General features: G+C 42.0%; 1 protein-coding gene across 1 annotated transcript in view; it reads left to right on the top strand.

The window, feature by feature from the left end:
• Nucleotides 1-21,212, top strand: part of FRRS1 (ferric chelate reductase 1) — a 30,850-nt gene that overhangs the window by 1,450 nt on the left and 8,188 nt on the right. The window contains exons 2-9 of the mRNA XM_053391753.1: nucleotides 8,897-9,095; nucleotides 10,835-10,971; nucleotides 12,623-12,717; nucleotides 14,680-14,827; nucleotides 16,345-16,527; nucleotides 17,180-17,281; nucleotides 19,963-20,110; nucleotides 20,977-21,093. Of these exons, the coding sequence (XP_053247728.1) occupies nucleotides 8,897-9,095; nucleotides 10,835-10,971; nucleotides 12,623-12,717; nucleotides 14,680-14,827; nucleotides 16,345-16,527; nucleotides 17,180-17,281; nucleotides 19,963-20,110; nucleotides 20,977-21,093 (1,129 nt within the window). The remainder of the gene's footprint in view (nucleotides 1-8,896; nucleotides 9,096-10,834; nucleotides 10,972-12,622; nucleotides 12,718-14,679; nucleotides 14,828-16,344; nucleotides 16,528-17,179; nucleotides 17,282-19,962; nucleotides 20,111-20,976; nucleotides 21,094-21,212) is intronic.

The raw sequence follows: 21,212 nt of genomic DNA, 5'->3' as shown, positions 1-21,212 counted from the left end.
ATCTAGATCCAGGTGTAAAATGAACCATATATCTTAAAAAGCTACAGCCTCTGAATTTTCAACGGAGTGTTTGGAACTTCCCTGAATCTTGCTGCTGCTCCTCAGAGATTGGAGTGGTGTGTACCAATATAGGGCTTACTGATCGAAAGGTCGGCAGTTCGAATCCCCGTGACGGGGTGAGCTCTCGTTGTTCAGTCCCAGCTCCTGCCCATTATTATTATTATTATTATTATTATTATTATTATGGCACCTAGCAGTTCGAAAGCATGTCAAGTACAAGTAGATAAATAGGTACTTCTCTGGTGGGAAAGTAAACGGCGTTTCCGTGCGCTGCTCTGGTTTTCTGGCCACATGACCAGCTCCCTCGGCCTATAGAGTGAGATGAGTGCACAACCCCAGAGTCATCCATGACTGGACCTAATGGTCAGGGGTACCTTTACCTTTAGGAGAGGGCACTTGACAGTGGGAAGAAAACGTGTGTTCACTAGATCCATGGTTTTCAAACTTCCTACCTTCAGGGAGTCCTTTCTGTACTGACAGGTAAATCAAGAAACTCCAGAGCTACAAGGAGGATTCTAGTTCCTGTGTGTTGTTGGGTTTGCGCTTGGGTTAGGAAAGACATTGGTTGGCCTGTCAGGCTGCTCCATGTGGGTAAAATGAGAGTGAACCTTGGAGGACACCCCAACATTTCCCTGCAGTTGTTTGTCACAAGGCAAGATCAGGAGTCGGGAACAAACCTTGCGGGGACGTTTGTTTTCCTTTTACATATCATCTTATGATTATCTGAGGATTTCCTGGAATGTAGTGTGACAACGACAGGGTTAGGGAAATATGAACTTGTATCCTCTTTCAATAGAAAGCAACATGTTAACAAGATATCATTGCTTCTGGGAAGTTATGTATCAATATGGCTAAAACCCCATTTATTGTGAAACAAGAAAGAATAATGGTGTATGGATTGAGGCAACATAGATTAAATCTTTGCTATTGTGTTCATTAGTAAGATAGTATATGATACATAGTAATTTGCTGGATACTTTTGGCAATTTTCTTGTGACTTATTGTAACAAAACCAGTGGTTACAATTATTAACATTCTTACATACCGTATGTATATATATATATATATATATATATATATATATATATATATAAACACATGTAAAGTATTTGCATGAAACACACCATAGTTTGTAAGTTAAGGGGTGCACTTGAGCAGTGAGAAGCATTAAATTATCTTGGCCAGATACGTAGAAGTCAAACAGTGTGGTGGCAATTTCAAACCTTTCTAAAAACAGCCACCAAAATGTAGGAAGTTTCTTAAGCAGAAGTTCCCGGAGAAGGTCATAGGAAAGATGAATCATGATGGAAGTGGTTACTGGGCATGGTCGGCCAATTGGTGTTGAAAAAGGACAGAACTTTCTTTATGTATGCCACAACAGCAGCAAGAATACTCATCGCAAAGTATTGGAAGACGCAAGATCTACCCACTCGGGAAGAATGGCAAATGAAGTTGATTGACTTTATGGGACTGGCAGAAATGACTGGCAGAATCCGTGACCAGGGAGAAGAGTCGGCAGAAGAAGAATGGAAGAAATTTAAGGACTATCTACAAAAATATTGCAATATTAATGAATGTTGAATGATGCAGGATTGAAATTAATTGGTTTCTAGCTGTAATGGTAACAAGATTATGAAAAAATGGTCCTTTTTTTCTTTGTATATAACCAAGAGTTTAAGTTACAATAATATAAGAAGATGGATAGAAAATAAGGGGTTTAATTGTAATGCTGGGAGATAAGGATTTGCTGGATAAACAATTCGAACTGGAATACAAGAAGGGGAGGTATGAGGAGGTCAGTGAAAGATGTTATTGAAAAATAAGCTTTGAACTTTATGTGTTTTTATTATTTTTTCTTTTTAATTTTTTTCCTTTTTGGTGTTTGTATAAAATGGAAATGCTAATAAATATTTTATTAAAAAAAAAGGAAGTGGTTACTGAAACAATTGGGTTCTCAAACTGGCAAATCAAAGCTGTCTATATTTCACAACATGGTGAGATTCTCCCAAATTCTTCACTGTAGTTGGATGGGGGGGGGGACAGGACTTTTTTTCAGCCAGAACTTGCCAGAACTCTGTTCCGGCACCTCTCAGGTGGGCACCATTGTCATTATAAAAGAACGAGGGAGCTATTCATGGTGAGTTCTGGCACTGGCTGAGGAGAAAATATGTGCACCATGTGTAGAACCTGTCAAAATGTCTGACTGTGAGGACCTTAAGGGACTGTTCATAGATACAGGCAGTTAAACCCCATTGATGGCAAGGGACCAAAGATCAAACAGATGACCTGGTGAAAGTGTGGAATGAAAACACAAATATAAGAAATCACATCTCTGTGCTTCACCAAACATCTTTGCTAAACCTTTGTAGAATGTGCTACTCCTTTCACAGTGTGACTCTGCATATTTACTCAGAAGGAAGTTCCACTGAGTTCAGTGGGACTTACTCTGAGGCAAGTGTGCTTAGTACTGCAGCTGTATAGCTGGAAAAATCTCATTGTGAGAACTTTCTGGGTTGCAAATGCTTTCTAAATCTTTCCTGTCCTAGGTGTCACATGTGGATAGACTAGGTAACTGCTAAAACTTAGCTTTCCCCTGGCTATTTATTTATTGAGCTGATCTTATTAATTGGACAATATTCCATTGGAAACTCTGGGTTTTTGATGCATTTTTCAAACCACAGGCGCCTTTCATAAAGTGGATTTGTTGCACTCGGGCACTGTAACACAAAAGCTGTGAAAACCTGCAGTTCTGGTATGCAATTATATCCGTCCTGCAAAATACTGACAATCTGGAGGCACCCATACACACAACACTCGGATCCTTTGAGGAAGGTAGTCATATGAATGCGGTGGATGGATAAATGAAGTATTAGACGTCTACTAACAGCCTTGCATTTCATAGTTACTGTGATTTAATGGCCATGAATGTTTGGGTCTCAGTAAATCATAACTTGGAAGGCTGAACCTGAACACAAACTGATGCACTTCTTGTGGTGTGTGGGTGTGTACCTCTGTACAATAATTTTTTGGTCCACTTTCAGCTAGATCCAAGTTTCTAAAAGGCTCAACTAATACTGTCTCCTGTTAGTTTCTACACAGGCTTATCAGGTGTCAAACTTCGCTGTGGCTTAGCCTTGAGTATGGAGCTTAGTTTGCAAAGTCCAAACTGGTCATCCTGGTGTTGCAATAACTGAATAATCTGGATTTGTTGGTAGCAAACAAATGACAGCATTATTTAACATTCTTAATGTGTTACCATTCATTCATTCATAGCACACTGTTGCTTAGCGTTCCATACAATTATGCCATTCTTTTTTTTTTTGTAGTAGAAGGAACAGGTTTATTCTAAAGACAGTTCTCCTTTAATTAAGCATTTCATGCTGGCACATTCAGGGCATTCAAGCAAAACTCTAGCATAGATGGGAGAACCAAGATAGGTATGGGATTTCCTCTTGCAAATGCCATCAATGAACTCAAGTGACTATACTTTTTTCTTTTGTCAAAGCAGGTCCCTAGGATTCTGCCTAGATTTAAGTTACTACTTAAATGATGGGAAAAGACCCTGTTGTTGAAACCCATGCCAAGGTCCTTGCTGCAGTTCTGTAGAGATATGTGAATATGTGCAGTTATTAGACTATCACACGGTAATTTTTAAAGTGGTAGTTAAACTTCTGTTCTTGTTCATACCTTCTAAGGATGTGGTCAGTTTACTTAGAGTGCCCTAGCTGTCCACATCAACATGACTCTCTGGTTGTGTACACACACCAGAAGGTGTTGACATGATGGGGATATCTTTACCTTGCGCAAAGGAGTTCACACCCCAGCTATAGGTGAATTAGGAAAAGCTTAAGCCAGGGTTTCCCAACCTGAGGTCTCTGGCTGTTTTTAGACTACAACTCCCATCATCCCTAGCTAGCAGGACCAGTGATCAGGGATGATGGGAATTGTAGTCCAAAAGCAGCATGAAACTGTAGCACCTTATAACAAAGTACAGGATGCATATTCATGTTAGATCGTGTCATGTGAACATGGATTAAAAACTCAGCACGGGAAACAGAGTGAGTGTGCTGTTGATGGGAATGTGGACACAGCCTTGGCTATCATGTGTTGTCTTTCTACCTCCAAGTTGATATTCTTATCTAAGCCAGTGTGGGCTTGCATTCAACTAACTTTTACTCAGGGTCGACCCGTTGAAATTAATGTCCATGACTAAGTTGGGTCCATTCATTTCAATGGATCTACCTTGAGGAAAGGTTAGTTGAATGTGACCCATAGCTTCTCTTGATTGCTTCTTCAGGACCAGTTGTAAGTGGTTTGCTTCCTTGCTGATTCTCTTCCTTGCATGGGGAATTCCTAAGCCTTGTCTCCCGAGTGACTTTGTTTTTCCACCCTGATGATTTATGTGACACATAGTTTTTCACATTAATGGCTGTCTTTTGCCACGAAAATGTGAGTCTATTCATCTTTTCACAAACCTTTTGGAAAGATTAAATGTGAAACTAAGCTTGACTGTTTGTATCTGTATTTTGAACAAGAGTGTCTCTGTGTAAGGGAGAAAAATAATTACCTCATGGCTATCAACCAGTGATGCAGCTTGGTAACTTTAGTCCATGGACTTGATGGTTTGTGTGTATTTCAGATGGCCATGTCTGTTTGTGTGTATTGTAGACAGCACATTAACATTCCCCTTTTACCCTCTGCCACCATTCCATGCTTTTGCAACTGGTTCTACATCCCTGAGATACCAGAGGAAAACAAAAGTTTGCTAGTCATGATAAAAAAGAAAAGAAAAAAGGAATATCCCTGAGTGTGTGCAGTTTTTTTTTTTGAAGGCTGGAAAATGTTTATTGAATATATGGGAAATAACTGTGTACAGCTGAAAACAATGGCAACATTAAGATGAATTCAACAGTGTAAATAAGTTGTGATGGATATAATAATGGAATACTGATTGGTATAGTTTTCTATAAAATATGCAGGGATTTAGGATACGTAAAATGAACCATGGAAAGAGAAGAAGGGAAGTCATTGATATCTTAAGGATGTAAAAATAAGTACTTTAAATTGTAAAAACAGAAAATTTAATCATGTGCTTTAAATGGATGGTACGTACATAGGATTTGAATCACACACCCGTCATACATAGTTTCCTGATGAAGCTAAAGAACTTTGAAACTATTTTCCATTTTGGAATTGACTTTGTGCTCCTTTTCAAATCGCAAGTTGATTTCGCCGTCCAAATTGCCTGACATTGTGACCTGAGGATCAGATGGTCTCTCTTCTTCTTCTTCTTCTTCTGCTCCTCCTCTTCCCAGACATTTCTTATAAATCTGATAACAGTTTTGCATTTTAAACTTGTGTGAATCATATCACTACTTTGGGAGGTGGGGGGCAGAGAATGAGTTTGCTTCTGCTGTACTGATCTGAAATATATTTATTTGGGAATACGTACTGCATCTTAAAAAGCAGAGATGTCACCTTGCCAACAAAGGTCCGTATAGTTAAAGCTATGGTTTTCTCAGTAGCGATGTATGGAAGTGAGAGCTGGACCATAAAGAAGGCTGATCGCTGAAGAATTGATGCTTTTGAATTATGGTGCTGGATGAGACTCTTGAGAGTCCCATGGACTGCAAGAAGATCAAACCTCTCCATTCTTAAGGAAATTAGCCCTGAGTGCTCACTGGAAGGACAGATCCTGAAGCTGAGGCTCCAATACTTTGGCCACCTCATGAGAAGAGATAAGACTCCCTGGAAAAGACCCTGATGTTGGGAAAGATGGAGGGCACAAGGAGAAGGGGATGACAGAGGACGAGATGGTTGGACAGTGTTCTGGAAGCTACCAGCATGAGTTTGACCAAACTGCGGGAGGCAGTGGAAGACAGGAGTGCCTGGCCTGTTCTGGTCCATGGGGTCACGAAGAGTTGGACACGACTAAACAACAACAACAACCATTCTTTTGTAGAAGAGATTTTTTTAAAGCATAAGAATAATAAAACAAGAATTCCTAATGCATCTGCCCTATACATTTAAAGCAGTATCATGCTTCATTAAACAGTCATGGCTTCCCTCAAAGGATCCTGGGACTGTTGTTTGTTAAGGGTACTTGCTACCCACGAAGTTACAGAGTTCCTACGAAGAGGAATTGATTGTTAAATGCCTCTGTGAATTATAGTTCTGTGAATAGGTGGAGTCTCCTAACAACTCTCTGCACCCTTAACAAACTACAGCTCCCAGGATTCTTTGGGGGGGGGGAAAGCCAAGGCTGTTTAAATAATGCTTCAAATGTACAGTGCAGATGAGGCCTAACTGGCTGCTTCCTGACTATAAAGTTGTATTTAAAAATACGAGGGAACAGGGACTATCATGGTGGGTCATGTGACCATTCTGGCCCAGGTGCATATACCTAGGCTTTTCACTGATCTCCCACCATCAGCTGCTGTCTGGGGTCATTAGCAACCCCCCCCCCCGGCCTCAAGGCTCATGTCTTTGGCTTTGAGGTCCAGCCTTAGCTGTACCACGGCCAATGATAACCAAGGTCAAGTACAGTTTATGAAGCCTGCACATCAAATTCAGCCCATCTATGTTTCATTAATTTGTGACAATTTCAGCTAAAAGGCCGAATGGTAGTCACAGACTGTGTCACCTTTTCCCTGCTAGCGTCAGAGATGAATTGCTCAACATGGAGTGCGAAACAATTGCTAATATTAAAAGGCTGGATGCTTCCAAAGCTTCAATTCCTGGTGTATCACTGATGCTGCAAGACACCGTGAGATTAGCTTTCATTTTGGGTCTCTTAAGGCAAGTTGGATACAGTTTGCTTGTCAGACAGTTGTTTGCTGTTATCCTGAATACCATATGCCTTGGGAGGAGCAATCGCTAGGGCAGGAGTCTAATCTTCAAAGCTAAGAAGCGTTGACTCCTCTCCATATTTATGTCTCGACTCCATTGGACTAAGTATCCTGACCGATGATGTCTTTGTTTCCTCAGGTATGAGTTGGTACTTCTATCTAAATTGTTCTGAAATTGTTCTCCACAGTCCTTGAGCTTAGGGTTGCAGACCAGCCAATTGGATCTTGAATGAAGGCAAAGAGACTGCCGTATTTACTTTTCTAAGTGGAATAACCTTTTTGCTCAATTCTAGAATTCAGAGTGTGCAAATTACTGCACTAATTACTGGTGCAGTAATAGAATTGCGAGTGCACAACAGCAGTTTGGAAGCCCCTCTGTTTCTCACCCCACAGCCCAGGGCATCTTAGCTCCTTGTTCTTAGTTTCCTCTGATATTTTCCTCACCCGGCTCTCCAGTTCTAAACATGTTTACCTGTTTAGTATCCTTTCCTGCAAAAAATATTATTATAATTATTATATATTTATTTATACCCTGCCTTTTCCCCCTGACAGGGACTCAAGGCAGCTTACAGATAAAATAATAACAGTTAAAAAAACCCATTTCCCATTCCTGCATTATGTGTAAGCCTTTTTCTGTCCAAAAGTTCATGTCCCTCACTGTGTATAGAAGCTGCTCTGTAGAGATTTCGTCGCTGATACTCTTGCTCAGCAGTTGAAATGTGTGTGAACATTCCATGGCATTGCATTACCTCTGAAAGGGCTTGGAGATAAGGCTTTATAGGTGACACTTTTAGTCTGTTCAGTCTATGTGCTGCATTACATAATTATCAGTATTGGGAGTGGAGAAAAAATCGTGCTTAATGGTCGCATCCGAATTGTCTCTATTTTGTGGATGGGATTCCATCACATACCAGCATTTTCAAGTTGTACAAATTCAGGATTTGGTGCTCTTGTGCAACAAACCTGCTTCCAACTTGCCCCCCCCCAAAGTAAACAATAGTTGGTTTAAAGATTATCCATGCTGTGAAATATAAATTTTAGTAACTGTGGCATCACTCACTGGAATAGATTCACATGAAATTTGGGTTCCGATGCACTGGCTTAGTTCCCGAATATTTGGATGAATAACGGATTGTCTTTCAAAATTAAATTAAAATGGAAATGAGAACAGATCTTCCTTTGGAGTATAGCTAATAGACAGAGAAGATAATGCAAGTCAAAACATGTAGGATTGATTGGTTATTGTGCAGCGCCTGTACCTTTTCAAAATTATTACAGGCAACTATAGAAAACAGCCACTTTAGGTCTCTAAATCTTGAAAGTGTGGGAGGATGGTGGGCAAAGGAATTGAAGAGTCAGTGTAGTGTAGTGTCATGTCTAGAGTAACTCTGGAGGTAAAGGTAAAGGGACCCCTGACCATTAGGTCCAGTTGTGGCCGACTTTGGGGTTGTGGCACTCATCTCGCTTTATTGGCCGAGGGAGCCAGTGTACAGCTTCCGGGTCATGTGGCCAGCATGACTAAGCCGCTTCTGGCAAACCATAGCAGTAAACGGAAACGTCATTTACCTTCCCGCTGGAGCGGTACCTATTTATCTACTTGCACTTTGACGTGCTTTCGAACTGCTAGGTTGGCAGGAGCAGGGACCGAGCAACGGGAGCTCACCCTGTCATGGGGATTTGAACCACCGACCTTCTGATTGGCAAGTCCTAGGCTCTGTGGTTTAACCCACAGCACCAATCCCAGCTCTGCCATGAAGCTCGCCATCCTCAGCCCAACCAACCTCGCAGAGTTGTTGTGAAGATATACAAAGATGCAGAAATAGTCTATAGAAAAATATCTGGTAATGTAGCTGGGCGGAGCTCCTTCCTTTAAAGAGGGGAGGGATGCGCAGCAATGGCCTGTTTCTCCCAGTCATGGCTTAAAAAATATAAATCTGCTGCTTTCGGAAATGTTTCTGGGGGACTAAAACTTTGTTCCTTTTCTGTAGATGGAGTCTCCTGGAGTAGCTTTGATGCTCTGGGTCCTCGCCTGCCTTTCTGGCCCATCAACCGGCTTCCCAAATGGCAAAGTAACAGAGGCGTGCAGGACTATGATGCCCCTACATGGACACTCTTTGCCTCAGCACTTCCCGAAGCACACCGTTGAAGTAAATGTGACGGAGTTCAAGCCAGGGGACCACGTGAAAGGTACTGTGATCTTCTTGCCTCGCTACCGTCTGCAGCAAGAAGGACATAACGCTTGCTGCTTCTGTGATTGCTGCCACCGCCTTCTTCACATACTTGGGTGTGGTGCTCCAGGTTTTGCGGGGCCCTTCGTTGAAGGGCCCTCAGTCCCATCCCCTTGCCAGTGTCATTCTTGCCCATTTGATTTCCTACTTCATCTGGGCCAGTGCCGGATTTACATACAGTGGTGCCTCGGGTTACAGACGCTTCAGGTTACAGACTCCGCTAACCCAGAAATAGTGCTTCAGGTTAAGAAGTTTGCTTCAGGATGAGAACAGAAATCGTGCTCCGGCAGTGCAGTGGCAGCAGCAGGAGGCCCCATTAGCTAAAGTGGTGCTTCAGGTTAAGAAAAGTTTCAGGTTAAGAACAGACCTCCAGAACGAATTAAGTTCTTAACCTGAGGTACCACTGTATAAGCTAAACAAGGTACAGTGGACGCTTGGGTTGCGAACTTGATCCGTGTGGGATGCACATTTGCAACCCGCAGCATTCGCAACCCACATCTGCACATATGTGCACACGCGGCTTGCAATTCGGCGCTTCTGTGCATGCGCAAAGCGTGATTTGGCGGTTCTGCGCATGCACAACTGCCAAAACCTGGAAGTAACCCATTCTGTTACTTCCGGGTTTCGGTGGTCCGTAACCTTAAAAAACGCAACCCGAAGCATCTGTAACCCAAGGTATGACTGTATAGCTTGGGGCCCCCCAAAAAATGTAAAGAAAAAAACTGAATGTACATTTCCAAAATATAAGATAAAAAACAAAATAAAACCTACATACAGCAACAGTGTTTTGTGTTGCGTAGGCTCCTATGATGTAAGTAATGGGCCCCACCTGCTAGCCTGCTCCCTAAAATATCACTGGTTAGATATCTGTTAGGTCCATAAATTACCATATAGCATATATTCAACACAAAAACAGCAACAAGTTTTTGTTGACAAAGGACAGTTGGACATATAAAGGGCCCCATTACCTTCAGTAGCTTAGGACCTCATCAAACCTATGAACGCCTTGTTCATAGTGGGCAGAGGAGACACAGTAGACATGAGGAGACAGAGCCACTCAGGAGGAACAGAGGCAGGGACAGAGGACCGGGGGTGATGTGGGCCTCGGGAGGCATCCAGCCCTACTCACCTGTGACACCAACCCTTCTTGAGTGTGGCCTGGCTGTTGTTTTTCGTAATTATTATATTTCTCACCAGAAGGTGTCAGTAGTGGCCCCAAGAAAACCGCTTGCAGTGGCAGAACTACCAGCACAGCTCCCTCAGCTGATGCCTGTGCTGGTTCTATAGAGAAGGAGGCACACTTTCGTGTATTTGGAGGCCAAGTCATTTAGGGCTTTAAACGCGAATTTGAACAGCTTGATTTGGGCTTGGAAGGTACTAGGTAAGCTGTGCAGCTGCTTCTGAACAGGCATTGTATGGCCCCGCCAACAAACCTGGCTTCTGCATCAGTTGTAGCTTCAAGGGAAGCCCCATGCAGAGTGCATTGCAGTAGTCTAGTCTGGAGGTTACAAGAACATGAGGTACTGAAACGTTTACAAGGAATCTTAGACCAGCAGCTCACAGTTCTTAACAGCAGGTAGGGAGAAAGGTATGCCCAGCTCCGCCCTTTCCTGGAAACATAGTTAGAGGCAGGTAGGTGCTGGCGACATAACTAGAGCTTATTAATAGCCATCTCTTCCCTCGTTCTCCTGGTTTCAGTTAGTTTGTCTGGACCTGTGTTTGAAGGATTTTTTCTACAAGCCCGCAGTGCTGAGAACCTGGAGGGGCCTGCCATTGGCTCCTTTGCCCTAGCTGACAGGAAAAGATCTCAGGTCCTCACCTGTGGGCGTGTTAAGGTAAGAGTCCCTGCATCTTCCAGATGGCTTTAGCAAGCAGGTTTCTCTATTAGTTCCAAGTGGATTAGCCCCCCCCCCCCCCAGCAGCAGAATATGCTGTTGCTACTTTCCCCCACCTTCATCTGCTTGGCATGGCATAGCAGAAATAAATTGTATGAGTATGAAAATACCCTTTTCTATTTCTTTTAAGATTTATAAATGAAACTGGCAGAATGTTCTCCTTTACTGGCAACAATTAAATGTTAGTGCTCCCTCTACTGGGGTATCCACGTGAAAGTGTGTTAATGGCTGCTACTAGACTACAATTTCTAAACTTAGCTTTTAGTTTGTCTTTTCCATAGCATATGTAACTAGAGTACCTTAGTGGACCTCAGAGCAAAGGCACTTCTCCTTTGTAATATACATAGCACAGCAGCCCATCTTGTTACAAATGTATTAAAAAACCAAAACAACAAATTTCTAGGTTTCCTTTTTCAGAAGCTGTTCCAGAAACCGCTTCCAAAATTGTTTTCAAACTTTTTCTAACATGGAGCTTCCTTTGGTAACTGGCATATGCCTTGACCACCAAGTAATCATTATAATAATCATTATTTTCATATGGGAGGATAGCCATGACTGTACACAAAAACAAAAATCTCAAAGTCTACAAATGTAATAATAATAATAATAATAATAATAATAATAATAATATAAATAAATTATACCTCATCCATCTATCTATAATCTATAACCACAAACCATTATGGAGGTGATCCAAATGATATAGTATATATCTCATATATATCTTATCTAAATCCTACATTATGATTCAAAGTGTACCCTAATCAGTGCTCCATAGTGGATGACAACTTCACCAGAGCCACACCCTTATCACCACCTCTGGTAATGCCTCGTATTCTCCAATGTCCACTGCACACTAAATTGTACACTAAAATCCCATGCCTTTTCTTTTCCTTGTATCAAACGTGTGGAGAAAGTAATTCTTTCCCCCCTAATATTGCTATACCATATGTTTCCATACTAAGTCTTCAAAGACACATTATGCAGGTTTTTCCCCATGTTGTACTATTGTTTTTCTAGCTGCCACCAATAAGTGCATTATGAAATCCTCAGAACTTGTCTTCTTGTTAGATCCTGTAAACATTGATAAAATAAACAACTCTGGAATAAAATCTATCTGTGCTTTTGTGACCCACCCCATTCAACACGAACCTATTTTTTTGTTTAAAGCGTTTCTCAAGATTTTGTGTCACTTTCGTGAAACACGTATGCAGATCAGCCCCAAGCCTGAACTGAGCTTATGTGAATGTACTATGAATTAAAATTCATGTGACTCTACTCTGATGTCATGGCTGGATGTGGGGAAACTTTGGTTCAAATCTTGCTTGGATTATAAAGATCCCCAGATGATCACACCTAGATTTTTCTCCTGCCATTGGTAGCAGTTAGTGTTGGCAGAGAAATATTTTTCTTCTAATCCATACTGAGCTTCATGACCTCTTTAGTATGTGATGTTCATAAGCCTACGATACAAGCCAAATATTAAAATGCAACTTGTGGTAGACTGCTTTAATCATTTAGAGGATTCATGAACGGAGTAGTTTGCATTATCTCACTGGTAATGCTTAAATGGGGCATTTGTTTGTTACAGAATTCAGCTGTCAGCCATACAAGTAAATCCAAGAAAAGCCATCTAGATGCTTATTGGATTGCTCCTAGAGATGCACCAAAGAGAATACAATTTCTGTAAGTATGAATAATAAAGACAAATTCAGCTATAGCTGGAATCTTCTGACCGAGTGTTCTTAGGTTAGTCTCCTTTCAAAACTTATACAGTGGTACCTCGGGTTACATACGCTTCAGGTTACATACGCTTCAGGTTACAGACTCTGCTAACCCAGAAATATTACCTTGGGTTAAGAACTTTGCTTCAGGATAAGAACAGAAATTGTGCTCCGGTGGCATGGTGGCAGCAGGAAGCCCCATTAGCTAAAGTGGAGCTTCAGGTTAAGAACAGTTTCAGGTTAAGAACGGACCTCCAGAACGAATTAAGTACTTAACCCGAGGTACCACTGTATACGAAAACAGCAATACTGCTATGAAGAAGATGTGACTCAGTGGGAGATCATCTCCTTTGTATGTAGCAGGTCCTCAGTTCAATTCTTCTTCTTCTTCTTCTTCTTCTTCCTCCTCCTCCTCCTCCTCCTCTACCACCTCCTCTTCCTCTTCTAATTTTTGTAGCACCCTTCATCTGGAGAGCACAAGGTGCTCTATAATATAAAAAATCCCCAGGTAGGGCTAAGAGAGAAACCTGTCTGAAATCTTAAGAGAGCTGTTGTCAGCTAACATAGACAACAGTGACCCGACTCTGTATATAGCAACGGGTGGTGCTGTGGTCTAAACCACTGAGCCTCTTGGGCTTGCCGATCAGAAGGTTGGCAGTTCAAATCCTCATGACAGGGTGAGCTCCTGTTGCTCTATCCCAGCTCCTGCCAACCTAGCAGTTCGAAAGCATGCCAGTGCAAGTAGATAAATAGATACCACTGTGGCGGGAAGGTAAACAGCGTTTCCGTGCGCTCTGGTTTCCGTCCCGGTGTCTCAGTGCACCAGAAGCGGTTTAGTCATGCTGGCCACATGACCCAGAAAACTGTCTGTGGACAAACGCTGGCTCCCTTGGCCTGAAAGCGAGATGAGCCCCACACCCCATAGTTCCCTTTGACTGGGGGTCCTTTACCTTGACCTTTTTAATAGCAACTTCCTATGTTCCTATAAGTCTTGAACATATTTTTGTTCTGAGTACAGGGCTTCCCTCTTTTAAAAGCCTGCTTCTAATATTCTCTAAAAGGAAATCAATATAAATATGACTTTAAAAAATAACATTACTGTTGTATCACCAAAACCACTGTTGCATCTATATTCCTGTGGCTTTCAAAATATTTATTTTAGACTTCTCTTTCCTGAAAGCTGTCATGTTTCAGATGTTAAGAGATGGCTCACCTCCACTTATTCAATGTTTTTATTTGCTTTTGCAGAGGATGAAGCCCATTGGTGATGGTTTCCCTGTCTGTGGGGCAAGGCTAGTTGAAACCTCTGTATAACAAGCTTGTGACCTTGTTTTGATTTTCTGCAGCAGCCTTCACCAACTTGGTGCTGTCTAGATGCTTTGAGCTACAGTTCCCATCAAGCCCAGCCAGCAGGACCTCAATGGTTGGGGCTGATGGGAGCTGTAGTCCAAAGCATTTGGATGGTGGAGGCTGTTTGACACACAGAGCTTGCTAATATTTGCAGGGAAATGTACCAACCAAGTCTTCGGTGTGCACATCTTTCTCCATTGTCCAACTAAACACCTGCTATCTTCTCCACCAATTTGAAACTCTGGGTGACAGGCCCACGCCACCATGACTGGTGGCAACCATTACTCTCTTGCAATGGTATAAGGTCAGAGATTATTTCCTGGTAACTTAACACCTGAATAAATATGTAGCAGTCTTCCCCAACTTGGGGCACTGCAGACAACTGCTGTCATGCCTGACCATTGGTCATGGTGGCTGGGACAGATGGAAATGGACCCCCAACAACATCTTGAGGGCATCAGGCTAAAGAAAGCTGGCCCAAAACATCTGTTTTGGATTTCAGAAAGGACTTGTTCTATGCGGAAGAGAACAGTACACAATTTTGGTTCAAATCTCGTTTTTGTCTTGTTTGCAGAGTCACTGTTGTAGAAAAATTTAGAGTATTTTGGGTAAAAATTCCAGGTCCTACAATCTCCCAGTCCAATACACCAACCTTCGCAACACCTGTGGTGACTGAGGTGACTGTTGGAACTTCTCTGCCTGTTTCTCATCTAACCCAACCAGTAAGTAGCGCTGAGCTCGTGAACGGAGCTGTTTGGATTTTAGTAAAATGTGACTTCATCAGGGAAGATTGCAGCCTGAAAGAGAGTTGGGGCATCCAGTCACACACTCCCCTCTCACTAAGTGCCTAGGGTTGCTATATTTCCAAAAGTAAAAACCAGGATACCCCAAAAGCATTTTTTAGGAAGACCCCAAAGTTGTTGAAAACGCAAAACCCCCACGATTTCTCGGTTTACTTGCAGAAGATCCAGGACAAGCCACTGCCTTCTGGAAATTCCCCCCAAACGTCACTTCCGCCTTTGAAATCCCAATAATGTCCAGGAAATCCCAGATGTATGGTAGCCCTGTAAGTGCCCCTTTGACCCATGCTGAAGGACAGCCCCAACTACACTTTGCATCAGCCTTCTCAGCTGACTGACTGGTGTGTGCTAAGGAATGCATGGATTGGCTCCAAACCACCATAGCCAGATGACTTTTATACCTCCAGATACCTATCTGCATCTTGGTGCATGGTGCCAGAATGCACCATAATTCCTCACTAGATGTGCTTCCAGGGCTATAATTTTGTTCAAACTGCATGCCCCCTGCCCCCTGGTGGTGGACATGTGCCACTGGAAGGAGTGTGCAATATGACTGGGCCTTATCACATCTTGGTCACACGAATTATATGTTGGCTGATAAGATTTCTTGCGTTAAGAATCTTCATGACAAATGGGGCTCAAGGTGATCTGAAGTCTTATGCCCAAGGCTCAGCGTTTTTCCCTGTTTATTGCCTAATCCTTGGCTCAAACGCAAGTGCAGAAATAGATGCCAGCCTTTACACAGATTTTCAAACCATGAAAGCACACTTTTAATCCTCTTCATGAATCTATTGCATCAGTCATCTGCTTTCTGTTGAATCTTGTTCGCCTTTTTGGGTAGCAGCTATAGATTAGATTTCCTTTCAGTCTTCTTGTCTCTTGTCAAGTACTGTATTAACTATCATTCCCGCCATTTCAAAAACTTAGATGAATCTTGTTGCCTCCAATACTGAACTTTAGGGTAACCTCTTTAAATGATTATTTGCTGCAGAGTGGGTTTTTTTTTTTGCACTCGGCCTCCTGCAAAATGAACAGACAGTATTTCATTCTTTCTCCTCATTAAAATCCATAGGGACCTCCTTTTTAATCTTTACAGAGCTTGTGTAATTATCTGGAGCAGTTTGGCATGATTCAGAAAGCCTTTAATTATACTCCTGCTAATGCAAAGTTTCGAGCAATTAACAGAGCTGCCTGACTAAGACAAGAGTGGGATTGTAGTGTGCACCCAAAATTACAGAGTTTGAATGATGTCGATTTGAGGCTTGCAGCTTAATAATGGCCAGAGAAACTAACTGTAATTGCTGGGTAGAAATCTGAGGTTGTGGGAAACGGTTTCCCCTTAAAATCCTGCAACGGTGAGAGTGCGTTTTCCAGAACGTCAGCCATTTCTCAAGTAGTGATCTATTAGGTAATGTAATTTGGCTTCTTGTCTCCCTTAGTTCAGTGCATCGGACTGTGGCAGCAACAAATTCTGTGTGAGAAACCCTTCCGACTGTGATCCTGGAGCCCGCGACTGCTTCTTTCTGTCTTTCAAACGAGACCATGTCGATTTGATTGTGGTGGAAATGAGTGGTCCTAGCGATGGCTATATTGCATTTGCACTGTCTCATGACCAGTGGATGGTTCGTAAACATTATTTTCCATTCGGATCCTACTGCCAATCTGGGGAATTTGCATAGACTTCTGGAAATAAGAATGAACCATAAAAAGCCAGAATATACTTGAGCGAGGGAGCTGCAATTAGCTAGACGTTCCCTTCCATGAGTATCCAGGGCATATATACATTTCCAACTGCATGACTGCTTGCACCAGTACTGAATAAGTATGAGATGTACAGAGCACATTTCATTAATATACTTTATCAAATCTATTTTGCTTTGTATAGCACCCAGGGATTTGGCTGAATGAAGGGCGTTTTACAAGAGTGGCAAATAAAGTCTTCCGACGTGCTATTCTTTGTGTTGGTGGTAGTACAGATCCTAAGAGCTCATTTTTGTATGTGCTCCCAAACTCCTAGGACCTAGGGGCTTGCGTCATGTCGCTACCAGAGTTTGCAGCCCCTTACTACTTGTGCAAGTTAAAGCTGAATTGACTCTAGTCCTGGGGTTGTTATAATAGGAACTTCAGTGAATGTGTCCTTAAATGGTGAGCTAGTTTTGGATAGGCTTTCATGAGCCTCCATTTGTCTTGGCTGTGTAGCCAGGGCCTGTGCAGACATGGGGAGCTGCCTGCCTTGGAAATGCCATTTAACAATCTCTTTGACGTTATTTGCAGGGTGGTGGTGATGATGCCTATCTCTGCATTAGTGACAGTCACCACGTTGACATAAAGACAGCTTCTTTAACTGGACGTGCTTATCCAGAGTTTGATTCAGAGGTATTTGTGTCTTTATAGATATAATTTTTATTAAGTTTTCTGTTTTGCAATTTAAAATACTCATTTTACATCCTTAAGATATCAGTGACTTCCCTTCTTCTCTTTCCATGGTTCATTTTACATATCATAAATCCCTGCATATTTTACAAAAGCTATATCACTCAGTTTTCCATTACTGCATCCATCAAAACCTGTTTACACTGTAGTTTACACGTATGTTCTTCTTGTTCTCTTGTTCTATATGTTAAGTCTGTGAGTTGTGCATATTCTGTCAGTTTAAGTTGCCATTCTTCTTTAGTTGGGACCTAGCTCGTTTTCCATTTTTGGGCTAACAAAACACAGGCCACAGTAGTAGCATACAGAAATAACCTTTTTTTTAAACACCTGGGAATTTCAGTCTGAATTATCCCCAACAGAAAGGACTCTGGTTTTTTGGGGAAAGTACTCTTAAACATTTTTTCCCCAATTCATTATGGATAATTTCCCAGTACTTTTACCCTTTTACAAGTCCACCACATATGAAAGAACGTCCCCTCCACCTCTTTACACCTCCAGCAATTATCTGATTCAGACTTATACGTCTTAGCAAGCCTACTCAGAGTTAAATACCACCTGTGAATCATTTTCAGGTAGTTCTCCTTCAAAGAATAGCATGCTGTAAACTTCAAGTCACTTTTCCAGAGTTTTTCCCCAGAGGTTAAAAATCTACCATATTTTTTGCTCTATAAGACGCACCAGACCATAAGACGCACCTAGTATTTGGAGGAGAAAAACAAGAAAAATTATTCTGAATCCTAGAAGCCAGAACAGCAAGAGGGATCTGGCTTCTGGGATAGCCGCACGAAGGCTCTTGAAGGCAGGGGGAGCCTTTGTCCTGGTGCCCTCAGGACAGCTTATGGGATAGCCGTGCGCAGCCTCTCCGGGGCAGTGGGAGGAAGGCTCCTCCAAGAGCCGTGCTCCCTTTAAAGAGCACACGGAGCGTGTGCTCTTGGGGGCTTTTCCCCGAGGAGGGAGAAGTGCGTCTTATAGAGCAAAAAATACGGTATATTGTGTCCTATATCAATTTCCCAGTTTGCCACTGAGGCTTTAACAAGCTCGTCTTTTCTTTCCCAAAGAGAGGTATTTGTTCCATGGACATTTTTTTAATGCAGATTATAGGATTGAATCCATCATGTTCCTTTGATAGACACGTACACTCCTACACATGTTGGCTTATTTGGCTTCCCCCAGAGAATCCTGGGAACTGGTACGTTACTCACAATTCACAGCACCCTTAACCAACTACAGTGTCCAGGATTCTTTGATAACGTTTTAAGGTCGCACCTATACCAGCGTAACTAGCAGAACAACACAGCAAAACTTTGGGATCTTTGCCCTTTTCTGCTGTCAGTGCATTTCAGAGTTGATGTTGAAGAAAACTCTTTGCCCACATAGTTCAAAGCAAAGTATTTTATTGCCACAAATCAACAAGACAATTATTCACATGACATACATGCAGTTAGGAGATTCTGGTGCATTGTAACCTATACACTGCTAACAAACTAAGTATAGTAACCTCGTCTTAGGAAGTTGAGGTAAGAATGGCAAAGAGACTCAAACCGGACAGAGATCCATGCAAGGCTGCTTGTTGCTTCTGGCTATATATATCAGCCAACATACACACATGCACAAACTCACTTCTCCCTCTGGTGAGAAAGGGGAGGGATGAGTCATGCCAGAATCCTGCAGCCTCAGGCTGTTTCAGAAGGCCCACCACAGCTGGCATCCTAACCCTGAACAGAAATCAGACCCAGGGGAAGGGCAACTTGAGAGACAGACCTAAGCACAGTTAATGCAATTAACACCAACATTTAAATTACACTAACCTTCTTTGGGTCAAGTCATGTGCTTTAAATATATGTTCTGTACACAGCCTGGGACACCTTTGTGGGTGGTGTGGTAGTCATCTGAAACTGGCACATGCATCCAGCTTTTATTTGCCTCTGCTCTCCATTGCTTGCAAAGAGTTCCTCTCTCTTTTTGGAATAATTTTTTACTAGATTTTGTAAAGAGAGATACAAAGATTATTATCAAATATCTTTCCTGTCCAAACTGAAACATTAACCTAAGTAAAATAAAAACACTGATGCAGAGGAGAAGAAAGAAAGAAAGAAAAGTTAAGAAACTAAGGAACTTCTGATTCTTCATCTGAATAAACATTTTTCAACTCATCCACTCCAATAGAAGAGTTTCTTGCCCACAGAGCATGGGTATGGTGGACTCTGAGCTTTCAAAATTGCCTCTGTTCCTCATGGGTCTTGGTAGGGTGATGTTGAGAAATCACTGTGTAGGTACACCAAATGTAGCATTAGAAATACATTGGTTGTCTCAAACGCACTGCGGTTGCTTCCTAAAAGCCTGCCAGTTTGGATCAGGAACATGGGCCATAGCCAAGGAGGAGGCAGGGAGGGGCAACTGCTCCCCCAATCAATAAAAATACATAGCAAACTGATGTTCTGCCCCCTGTGACAAAAATCCTGGCCACGCCCATGATCAGGAATGTTTGTTCTGATAAACCCGGTTGCCTATAAGCTTTTGATGGCAGCACTAGGCATGTAAAAAACCAAAACAAAACAATATTTGTGGTCATTCAGCTTGGGAGTCAGAAATGTTAAATTGGCATTAATTTATTTTCCCCACAGCCTCCTCTGGATGAAATGTCATGGAGGCTGGCTGACGGACTTATTCAGTGTTCTTTCAGAAGAAGAATTCACTTTCCTGCTCTTCAAGGGAGGTTTAATCTTGATGCAAACTACTATATATTTATGGCAGATGGGGAAGTCAGTGAAGGTAAGTTTGGAACTGAAAGAAAAGTGACAAAAATCCTTAAGGTTCCATTACTGGTTATGGACTGTGGTTAGACAATGGAGCCCTCCTGGAGTGACTTGGATTCAAATCTGTGTGTGTGCGTGCAATTTTTATTAAGTTTTCTATTTTACAATTTAAAATATTCATTAAACCTTAGAATATCAATGACTTCCCTTCTTCTCTTTCCATGGTTCAATCTGCATATCATAAATCCCTGCATATTCTACATAAACTAAACTATTCAGTATTCCATTAATACATCCAGCAAGACTTGTTCACACTGCTGAAATTATCTTAATGCTGCCAATGTTTTCAAGTGTACACAGTTTTCCCCATATATTCAGCAAACATTTTCCAATCTTCTTTAAACGTATGTTCTTCTTGTTCTCATATTCTATATGTTAGACCCGCAAGCTGTGCATATTCCATCAGTTTGAGTTGCCATTCTTCTTTAGATGGGAGCTCTCTCGTTTTCCATTTTGGGGCTAACAAAACACGGGGCGCAGTAGTGGCATACATAAATAGCCTTTTTTGACACCTGGGAATTTCCGTCTGAATTATCCCCAACAAAAAGGACTCTAGGTTGTGGGTTTTTTTGAAAAGTACTTTCAAACATTTTTTTCAATTCATTATAAATTATTTCCCAATACTCTTTTTACCCTTTTACAGGTCCACCAACTTGGATTCAAATCCTTACTTTGCTGCAAAGCTCACTGGGTGATCTTGAGCCAATCACTAACCTCTTATCCAAACCTACCTTGCAGTCCCTGTTTCTTGCAGGGTGCAGATAATTCTCCCCACCCTTCCTTTGCCATTAACATCTTATCTGTTCTTCATCTCTTGCGCAGGAGGTATGATCCATAAACACTACAGGCAGCCTCTGATCACAGATGGAAAGTTTAACGTTACAGGACCGGCAAAGGATATTGGAGGATCCCGCTCCCCACTTCTCATCAAGATCCATGGCAAGCTAATGCTCTGTTTCTTGTGCAAGGATGGGCTAGGTCTCCTGTGGTCCAGTGACTCGTAGCTGGGGTGGCGGGGTCTTCTTGCAGCATGTGTAACAGGTGAACTTTCAAAGTCT

This window comes from Podarcis raffonei, chromosome 6, assembly GCF_027172205.1.
Source record: "Podarcis raffonei isolate rPodRaf1 chromosome 6, rPodRaf1.pri, whole genome shotgun sequence".
NCBI lineage: Eukaryota > Metazoa > Chordata > Lepidosauria > Squamata > Lacertidae > Podarcis > Podarcis raffonei.
The sequence above is the reverse complement of the archived record's forward strand: the minus strand, read 5'-3'. Positions and strand labels throughout refer to the sequence as shown.